Source organism: Melanotaenia boesemani, chromosome 3, assembly GCF_017639745.1.
Source record: "Melanotaenia boesemani isolate fMelBoe1 chromosome 3, fMelBoe1.pri, whole genome shotgun sequence".
Taxonomy (NCBI): Eukaryota; Metazoa; Chordata; class Actinopteri; order Atheriniformes; family Melanotaeniidae; genus Melanotaenia; species Melanotaenia boesemani.
Genome location: NC_055684.1, coordinates 39,083,600 through 39,094,709, shown reverse-complemented (window position 1 = coordinate 39,094,709; position 11,110 = coordinate 39,083,600). Strand labels below are relative to the sequence as shown.

General features: G+C 43.3%; 1 protein-coding gene across 1 annotated transcript in view; it reads right to left on the bottom strand.

The window, feature by feature from the left end:
* Nucleotides 1-345: 345 nt before the first annotated feature.
* mst1rb (macrophage stimulating 1 receptor b) overlaps nucleotides 346-11,110 on the bottom strand; it is a 31,563-nt gene continuing 20,798 nt past the window's right edge. Inside the window, exons 13-21 of the mRNA XM_041981594.1 lie at nucleotides 6,763-6,916; nucleotides 6,519-6,608; nucleotides 6,207-6,428; nucleotides 6,045-6,110; nucleotides 5,769-5,950; nucleotides 5,557-5,666; nucleotides 5,277-5,442; nucleotides 5,034-5,170; nucleotides 346-2,540 (exon numbers count right to left, since the gene is read on the bottom strand). Of these exons, the coding sequence (XP_041837528.1) occupies nucleotides 2,309-2,540; nucleotides 5,034-5,170; nucleotides 5,277-5,442; nucleotides 5,557-5,666; nucleotides 5,769-5,950; nucleotides 6,045-6,110; nucleotides 6,207-6,428; nucleotides 6,519-6,608; nucleotides 6,763-6,916 (1,359 nt within the window). The 3' untranslated portion in view covers nucleotides 346-2,308. The remainder of the gene's footprint in view (nucleotides 2,541-5,033; nucleotides 5,171-5,276; nucleotides 5,443-5,556; nucleotides 5,667-5,768; nucleotides 5,951-6,044; nucleotides 6,111-6,206; nucleotides 6,429-6,518; nucleotides 6,609-6,762; nucleotides 6,917-11,110) is intronic.

The following is an 11,110-nucleotide window of genomic DNA, read 5'->3' as shown; positions in this document are numbered from 1 at the left end:
CTAAATATGAAGTGTTGTGGCTAAATATAAAGTGTTGTGGCTAATTGTGTTGTGTTGTGGCTAAATATGAAGTGTTGTGGCTAATTGTGAAGTGTTGTGGCTAATTGTGTTGTGTTGTGGCTAAATATGAAGTATTGCGGCTAATTCTGTCGTGTTGTGGCTAAATATAAAGTGTTGTGGCTAATTGTGAAGTGTTGTGGCTAAATATAAAGTGTTGTGTCTAACTGTAGAGTGTTGTGGCTAATTGTGAAGTGTTGTGGCTAATTGTGTTGTGTTGTGGCTAATTGTGAAGTGTTGTGGCTAATTGTGTTGTGTTGTGGCTAAATATGAAGTGTTGGGGCTAATTGTGTTGTGTTGTGGCTAATTGTGTTGTGGCTAATTGTGAAGTGTTGTGGCTAATTGTGGAGTGTTGTGCTTTTTGTATTCATCTTGTGGCTTTTGTATTGTTGTGACAATTCAGGGTAAAAGGGGGTGGTGCTTGATGCTGTCCGGGCAGAATGCCGTTAAAACATGATAGAGGAAACACAGGGTTTTAATCCCAACAACTGCACGATAAATTTTGGTGAAAAGTTTTTAATCCGGCACTGAAATTCTTCATATCCATGTTGCAGATGACACAACAGGTAACTTTTGTGATGCTAGTTAATGCTAACAGACCTAGGACATCCTTGTAAAAGAGATTTTTAATCTCAATGGATCATTTCCTGGTTAAATAAAGATTATAAAAAAAAAGGGCAAGATGCTGCTCTGTTGATGAGAGTCAGAGTACATTCAGACTGCACGTCTTCATGCTCAGCTCTGATTTCTTTTATGTTTTTCTTTTTTTTCTTCTTCTTCTTCTTCTTTCTTTCTTTCTTTCTTTTTTCTTTTTTTTGCCAGTAACTGGACCAAATATCTAATCTGGGAGATAATGCAAAATGTATAGTTATTTGCTATTTTCAGGGCAACTTTGTGACCAGAAAATAAAAATAATTCAGTAACACAAACAGATCACATACTCGGTGTCCTGCAGCCTAAACTAGTTATAACTAAACTATGTTAAATATCTGACTAAATAGAAAATTAACAGCTTATACAAAAGTTCTAAACTATTTCTTTACCGACATTTGATAACTTGTTATAACCAGATTAGTGTTTCATACTCCAGTAAGGACAGTTGGTTATTAAAATCCGTTTCTGTAGATGAATCATATTAATGCTCTGATATCTAATGTTAAAAGAGAATAAGTTTGAGATCTCCAGATAAGATGCCCTCATCAGTAACTGTGGACCACTGTCTAATGTTGACAGTCCAGATGTCCCTGCTGCTGTCCATGTTGCCAGGTGGTAGCAGATATGAGGTAATCAGCACTCGCCACCGCAGTACTAGCTGCTAGATTTATACCTGCGTATTCCAATGCAGGGTGTTGGAGACTATCCCAGCTAGCTAGTACTAGAAAAGTGATTCCATGTTATTTTCTGTTAGCAGTAAAAAACAAAATCAAATGTCTATTAAATAAGTTGCTTTTCACACGGATTAATATTGGGGGTGAAATGCTGAATATAGAGCAGGTATCAGCAAATCCTGATGTTTTTTAAATGTTTCAACACACCTGATTCAGATTAAAAGGTTATTAACAGACTTGACAACAAGGTGTTGGAGAACCATTTCATTTGATTTAGGTGTGTTGGAGCAGGGAAACATCTGATCCCCACGATAGATAGATAAATAAGTGGACATTATGTCACTTCTGGTTTGTCAAATATAGTTTTGAAACCTCATGTTTGGTATTTTGGCTGTTGCCATGTTGGCTTTTTAGACTGTACTTAGAGAAGAAGTGTGTGGTGGATTTGACTGAGATGTCAAATAAACTATGCAACTAACTAAGTATTAAAACATAATCTGCTTAATACTGTATTACTGAGAATGTTTATTAAGGTAATAAGTATTATGTCTTGGTGACACCTGACTGATGGGCAGTACATGTACAATAACATTAAAGCATCTTGCTACAGAAGGAGTGGTGTACTAAAGAAAAACCTAGACTATGCAAGTGTCTAAAAATTATGCAAAATTCCTCCAAGGCAATATTTTGTAAGCATTAACAGCTTCTGAGGTTAATTTCTTATGTTTTTTAAGAACAATTTAAGATATTTTTATGTTGTGCAGGTAAACCACCTTTTTGGATAAACTTTATTTCATCCTTAATGTACTCATGTAGCAGGAAATAACTTTGTGTTTTTTATCCTTTGAGGTAAAAGAACCAGGTGTTTGCATTGTACACACTCTTTAAAACCAGTTTAAAGTCAGTAGATTAAGAGGAGAGCATCAGGAGGAGACTGAGCCTGAGTCTTCAGCATCTGTTGAGTCATACTCATCAGCAGACTCTGTGAGAGCGGGGTAGGGCCGTGGCTGGTCCAGGTTGACGTAAGTGACATTCAGACTGATGTAGTGTTCTCCCTCAAGGTCTGAAAGGATGGTGGAGACAGCCATCACCAGTGTAGCAAAGCTGGGCCTCAGGTCTGGATCCGGGTCCCAACACTGCAGCATGATGCGATACCTGGAAAAACAAGCAGAGTCTGGATAAATGAAGATGGAATGGCCATCATAGTCCACTGCATTACGTCTTCTCAATACCCCCCAAATCATAATCCTGATGCCCAACAAAACATATTTACAGCCATCTGAACTATGAGTTGATAGGAACTATTACATTTTAAATCATTTTGTTTACCATAAAATAACTACAACTCAAAATAAACATACAGAAACAGGGCAATTTTTTTTTAAATTTAAATTAAAACTTGATGACATTTTGTCATTTTTATGTAAGAGATTTTAAAAATTTTAGGAAAATGACATAGTAAAGTTTACTAAAGTGATTCAACTTTAAGATCCTGGCATTATTGCCCCTTTAGCAGATTATTGGCAAAAACTGAATGTAATAAAAAAGATAATTAAACCTTTACAATAATATTTGCACAATAAACTTTATCAAGGACCGATCATGATTAGTGAGACGGATTAACCTGTTTTATCTGTTCTTGGCGTGACGGATGACAAACTCTCAGATCCTCTACTTGTTAACCAGCCCTGTATTTACTTTTCACTGCAGTTAAAGCAGAAAGCGACAGCTCAGAGAGGTGAGTGACGTGTTGCGTGGCCTCAGCAGTGAGCTGAGGACACTTGTGAGAGACGGAGGACCAGAGGTTTTCATGGTTAGCCTGCTGAAATCAGTCTTTGAATGTCCTGTCGCCTGAAAAGTCCAACAGTTTCTCTTCTGCCTGACCTGTGAGAAGATTTGCCGTCACTTACTGAAGTGGACAGATTTGAGGAAATACTCATCTCCACCCGCAGATCTGCGCGTGGAACTGTGCAGTACCTGCTTGCCGTGCAGATAAGTTAAAGGTTTGTGTGAATTCTTTTCATCATATCACTTTTTAATTGGTCCAAAGCTGATATAAGGGGAGGATGCTGGTTAGATATCTTTGTTTAATTTCCGCACTGGTCAATGTGTAATTATTCACTTATTCAGAGATAAGCCAAAGCTTTGTTTTCCGCAGACCCCAAGCTTTGGCTTGCGGACCACCAAGGGTCCAGGGACCCCACTTTGAGAATAACGGCCTTATGTTATTGACTAACATTAAAGCAATCTACAGTAACAACCACATTTATTTCCATCAGTTTCTAATTATTTCAGTCTTGATGAGCTTCAACTTCCATCCATCCATTATCTTGACCGCTTGTTCCATTACGGGTCGCGGGTGAGCTGGAGCCTATCCCAGCATTTTAACAGGTACACCTGGACAGGTCACCAGTCTGTCGCAGGGCCAACACAGATAGACAAACAACCATTCACACACACACTCTCTCCTAGGGAGAATTTAGAATAACTAATTAACCTATCCTATCATGCATGTCTTTGGACGGTGGGAGGAAGCCAGAGAACCCGGAGAGAACCCACGCATAGACGGGGAGAACATGCAGACTCCACACAGAAAGGCCACGCCCCCCCAGGTTTAAACCTCCCCAGCCAAGATTCGAACCGGCGACCTTCTTGCTGTGAGGCTGCGGTGTTTAATTTCCACAACGTATCTAATCTATTTACATATTCTTCAGCATATGCAAGGAAACGGCACAAAACAGAGGACATGATGCACGACCCACTCCACAGCTGTTTGCTGTCAACAGAAAATTTCAGTCCCAAACTTACCCCACCCTCCAAGACAGGTGATGTGCACACCATGGAACACGCACCCAAAGGGACACACCCATCAGCCAAGTGTTAATCAAGTGTGCACATAATAGCAAACACATTAACATAAAATGGCTCCACCACAGCTTGGCGCTGATCCACACTAACTGCATCCGCTTCGGGAAAAGCTTTATTTACAGCATTTTCCCCTCAGACCAGCTGGATTGGAGGCCTGATCCAGGATTAGGAGCGCTAGAGACCTCAGGAAGTTTCCGGACAAGAAAAAGTTTTACACATAACCTCTGCAAAAACTGTTGTTTCCCTTCACATGTAGAGCCTAAATACAACCACAGTTACATGAATGCTGGTTAGAGTATTTACACTAACCTACTGATTATTCCCATTGACTGGTTTGATCCCGACATGTCAGTGGTATCAATCCTGTCATTAACCTTCATGAAAGTAAATATAATAGTATGTCTCAAAAGAAAAGTGGACACATTTTTTTCTTTACTGTCCTAAAATGTGCTGCAGCGTGACTCTCATTCATGAGCTTTCAATCCACATTGGCTGCACTGGGTGTGGGTTGGTGTGTAAAAGAAGCAGGACTCTCCAAAGTGCCCTGCAGGCATATACATTAACTCCTAAACTACACAGAATAACCATGTTGGCTACAGGTAGTGGACAATTTACAAGTTTCACTCTACTGACTCACCATTGGTACATCTTGTTACCGTTTGGACTTTGTGCCATGATATTTTGCCTTGCAGCTGTAGTAGTGTTTTTAAAGTATAACAATAACTTCTTAGTGTTAATTAACAATGGTGGTAATATAAAAGTATAATTTCTGCAACTTACAATGGGTCAGGGCAGTACTGTGGCTGGGGAAGCCTCCTGCCCTTCATTAAATAATGTGTTATGTCATAAGGGTCCACTTCTGGGTAGGGACTTGCTCCTCTGGTCAGCATCTCCCACATCAGTACACCGAAGGACCACTGTGTCAGGAGAAGCAAATGTTTAACAGCTACACATCTGCAATTAATTGGGTAGCTTTAAATTGTCAGTATTCTGTGGTAAGCTGTGGTTTATTTTCATACACACCACATCTGATTTGGAGGTAAATTTCTGGGTTTGCAGGCTCTCGATGGCCATCCACTTCACAGGCAGTTTGGCTTTCCTGTGATCCTGAACGCTGTAATATTCCTTATCAAAAACATCTCTGGCCATGCCAAAATCTGCCACTTTCACAGTATACGACTCATCCAGCCTACAAACAGGAAAACAGTCAGATATCAGTCACATTCCATGAAATCTGTCCCTAAATTCAGATCTAATGGCAGCGAATGAGTTGCACATTTCTCTGCATTTACTGGCAGCTCACATGCAGTTACGCGCAGCAAGATCTCTGTGCACAAACTTTTTATGAGCCAAATATTCCATCCCCTTGGCAACCTGCAGTCCAAAACCGATGAGGTCCTTAACCGTGGGGTTCTACAAAAAATCCAACAAACATATGACTAAATAGGTGCCTGATTTATCAGGTAGTTAGCAGATGCTTGTCCCTAAATGAAATGTTTATTGTGGAAATCACACCCTCTTCTCGCAGCGTATGAAGTGCCGCAGGTCTCCATGTTTCATATATGGCAGCACCACTAGAGGAAGCCCTTCCTGTGGCAGGAAGATGCCCAGCAGAGAGAGCACGTTGCTGTGGTGGAAACCCTTCATTATGATGCCTTCCTTCAGAAACTGCTCCACCTCCTCAACATCTGTTATTCCTGATGACACACACATAAACATGATGTCAAATGGAGGAGAGACTTTCCAGTGCTAAGTCATAAAAACACACTCAGGAAGCAGACTTTACTTAACTATTTAAAGACTTGACAGCACAGTGGATTTCTGTGAAGTAGCCATGATAGACTGTTCCAAAATGGCCTGCAGTAAAAAAAAAACAAAACAAAAAAACAACGATATACAAGCTGAGGTCTCACAGCAAGCTTTTAAGCATCAGACACACATGTGGGTTCCTACCCTTTCCTATGATGCGATGGTGCTGCACTACTAGCATCTCAGCAGGGATAAGAACATCTTTCACTTCTTCCAGCAGCTCTGGCCTAAAGTTGCAGATGGAGATCTTTTCTGTTGGCATGAGGGGAGTCCATGAGTCTGTTGGATCCAAGTTGCCTGCAGCATAAGCCAGGCTGGGAAACACCACCGCTCCCACTAAGGGGGTGGGAGGATTCATGGATATCACTAAGTTCAGAAGGAGAGAGAGTTTAAGAGGGGTTCCCAATCTCAGCACATCTATGAAAGGATGTTATCTGAGCTGAACCAGACAGTCACCTCTTCTGTAGTCTCCGATGGGTGACATCCCAGCAACGTTTGCACCAGAGCGGGTAGCTCTGTGGGACAAACTCGCCTCCACCATTAAAGCTGAAAAACATTTCACAACTTCTAATTTAATCATCAACTCCAAAAAAAACAACAACATCCGGAAGGAAACTTGAGATGTTCTAGTTGAAAGACTTGTGTGATTTCAGTTGTGTAAACAGGCTTGATCAAGGTCCACACAAGAAGGGGTGCTCACCTTTCTTCTTCATTCTCAAATGTTTCATTACAACAAAAGCCAGCACTGCCCCGGCCACTAGAGCCGCCAGGATCCCCAGAGCGATTCCCATCATGTAGTGGTTGCTGACCCTCACCACTGTGCCAACGTTGTGAACCTGCCCGTTGATGGAAATCTGAAGTAAACAGAGCAGTTAAAGTATTATTTATAAACTTCCATTCTTCTAAATATGTGGCCACTGTTTCTCTACAATTATACCAGGATGGGCCCGCCCCTCAGCGAGCCCCAACTCCCCCAATAAGTTCCCCATAATTTATTTTGATCTGGTTTTCTAGACCAAGTCACCTTTCCTCAAGAACTGGTTTATCCAGTTCCTTTATTAAAAAACTAAACATCTGATGTTATTGATCTGGTTTACATGACATCATGTCAAAGCTGCTCTGTGTCCACAGCAGAGTTCCACACTGAGCCAAACACACACATGCACACACACACAGATGATCTGACAATGGACAGAGAAACACGCCAAAAACACGTCAACCAGCTGGAAATCAGACACATGGTTTTTAAACTCTACTAGAAAGGTGAAGATGGAAACAGTCGCTCTCCAGCGAGGAGCAGACCCAGAATTTACCCTGAGAACATAATGTCCATCACAGAGACATCATGTCCATCACGGAGACATCATGTCCATCACCAAGTCGTCATGTCCATCACAGAGACATCATATCCATCACAGAGACGTACGGTCCATCACGGAGACATCATGTCCATCACCAAGTCGTCATGTCCATCACAGAGACATCATGTCCATCACAGAGACGTACGGTCCATCAAGGAGACATTGTGTCTATCACGGAGACATCATGTCTATCACTTAGACAGCATGTCCATCATGGAGACATTATGTCCATCACGGAGACAGCATGTCCATCACCAAGTCGTCATGTCCATCACAGAGACAGCATGTCCATCACCAAGTCTTCATGTCCATCACAGAGACATCATGTCCATCACAGAGACGTATGGTCCATCACAGAGACATCATGTCCATCACAGAGACGTACGGTCCATCACTGAGACATCATGTCCATCACAGAGACGTATGGTCCATCACGGAGACATTATGTCCATCACAGAGACATCATGTCCATAAACAAGTCATCATGTCCATCACGGAGAAGTCAGGTCCATCACCAAGTCATCCTGTCCATCACAGAGATGTACAGTTCATCACGGAGACACATGTCCTTCACTAAGTTGGCGTGTCCATCACGGAGACATCATGTCCATCACAGAGACGTCATGTCCATCAAGGAGACAGCAAGTCCATCATGGAGACATCATGTCCATCACGGAGACAGCTTGTCCATCACAGAGACGTACGGTCCATCAAGGAGACATTGTGTCTATCACGGAGACATCATGTCTATCACTTAGACAGCATGTCCATCATGGAGACATTATGTCCATCACGGAGACAGCATGTCCATCACCAAGTCGTCATGTCCATCACAGGGACAGCATGTCCATCACCAAGTCGTCATGTCCATCACAGAGACAGCATGTCCATCATGGAGACATTATGTCCATCATGGAGACATTATGTCCATCACGGAGACAGCATGTCCATCACCAAGTCGTCATGTCCATCACAGGGACAGCATGTCCATCACCAAGTCGTCATGTCCATCACAGAGACAGCATGTCCATCATGGAGACATTATGTCCATCATGGAGACATCATGTCCATCACGGAGACAGCATGTCCATCACGGAGACAGCAAGTCCATCATGGAGACATCATGTCCATCACAGAGACGTCATGTCCATCAAGGAGACAGCAAGTCCATCATGGAGACATCATGTCCATCACAGAGACAGCATGTCCACCACCAAGTCGTCATGTCCATCACAGAGACAGCATGTCCATCACAGAGACATCATGTCACAGAGACGTAAGGTCCATCATGGAGACATCATGTCCATCACAGAGATGTCATGTCCATCAAGGAGACGTCAGGTCCATCACGGAGACGTCATGTCCATCACAGAGATGTCATGTCCATCACGGAGACATTATGTCCATCAAGGAGACGTATGGTCCATCACGGAGACATTATGTCCATCACAGAGACATCATGTCCATAAACAAGTCATCATGTCCATCACGGAGACGTCATGTCCATCACAGAGATGTCATGTCCATCACAGAGACATTATGTCCATCACAGAGACATCATGTCCATCACCAAGTCATCCTGTCCATCACAGAGATGTACAGTTCATCACGGAGACACATGTCCATCACTAAGTTGGCGTGTCCATCACCAAGTCGTCATGTCCATCACAGAGACAGCATGTCCATCATGGAGACATTATGTCCATCACGGAGACATCATGTACATCACGGAGACAGCATGTCCAACACGGAAATGTCATGTCCATCACGGAGACAGCATGTCCATCACGGAGACGTCAGGTCCATCAAGGAGACATCATGTCCATCAAGGAGACATCATGTCCATCACGGAGACATCATGTCCATCACGTAGACAGCATGTCTATCACGGAGACATCATGTCCATCACGGAGACGTCAGGTCCATCACGGAGACAGCAAGTCCATCATGGAGACATCATGTCCATCACAGAGACATACGGGCCATCAAGGAGACATCGTGTCTATCACGGAGACATCGTGTCTATCACTTAGACAGCATGTCCATCATGGAGACATTATGTCCATCACAGAGACAGCATGTCCATCACCAAGTCGTCATGTCCATCACAGAGACAGCATGTCTATCACAGAGACATCATGTCACAGAGACGTAAGGTCCATCACGGAGACAGCATGTCCATCACGGAGTCGTCGTGTCCATCATGGAGACATCATGTCCATCACAGAGATGTCATGTCCATCAAGGAGACAGCGAGTCCATCATGGAGACATCATGTCCATCACGGAGACAGCATGTCCATCACGGAGACGTCATGTCCATCACGGAGACACCATGTCCATCACAAAGACATCATGTCAATCACGGAGACAGCATGACCATCACGGAGACATCATGTCCATCACGGAGACAGCATGTCCATCACGGAGACATCATGTACATCACGTAGACAGCATGTCCATCACGGAGACATCATGTCCATCACGTAGACAGCATGTCTATCACGGAGACATCATGTCCATCACGGAGACGTCAGGTCCATCACGGAGACAGCAAGTCCATCATGGAGACATCATGTCCATCACAGAGACGTCATGTCCATCATGGAGACATCATGTCCATCACGGAGACAGCTTGTCCATCACAGAGACATACGGTCCATCAAGGAGACATCGTGTCTATCACGGAGACATCATGTCTATCACTTAGACAGTATGTCCATCATGGAGACATTATGTCCATCACAGAGACAGCATGTCCATCACCAAGTCGTCATGTCCATCACAGAGACAGCATGTCCATCACCAAGTCGTCATGTCCATCACAGAGACAGCATGTCCATCACAGAGACATCATGTCACAGAGACGTAAGGTCCATCATGGAGACATCATGTCCACCACAGAGATGTCATGTCCATCAAGGAGACGTCAGGTCCATCACGGAGACGTCATGTCCATCACGGAGACATCATGTCCATCACGTAGACAGCATGTCCAACACGGAAATGTCATGTCCATCACGGAGACAGCATGTCCATCACGGAGACGTCAGGTCCATCAAGGAGACATCATGTCCATCAAGGAGACATCATGTCCATCACGGAGACATCATGTCCATCACGGAAACGTCAGGTCCACCACAGACACGTCGTGCCCATTGCGGAGACATCATGTCCATCATGGAGAAGTCTGGTCTATCACAAGGACGTCTGGTCCATCACAGAGACGTCATGTCCATTATGGACCACTCAAAGAAACAATCTTATCAGGTCCAGATCTTGGACTCACCCAGATCTTGGACAGATCTGGATCTGAGATCTGAACTTTAAGAAGATTTAGAGAGACTCTGCTCAATGAAACATCAGGACATTTAGAAGCTTTTTTCTGTCCTGAGGGGTTTGTCTGATGAAAAACTGGCCATGATGAGGTCTGGAAGTCCAGCGTGACTTCAGGACGTGATGTTTGGGTTGTTTACTCGTACAGAGCTGATTGACAGCTTGCTGAGATGTGAGCCTGTGTGGAAGTTACACTTACTGATGCTACAGCTAACACTCGTCCCAAGTTCAAACCAACCAATGAGCCAGTTTACATGAAAGGAAACAGCACTGCCACGAAGCAGTTCTACAAGTTTCTGACCTGAACGTCTTTTATTTTTTTATTGTTGGTTTTTTGTTTTGTTTTTTGTAA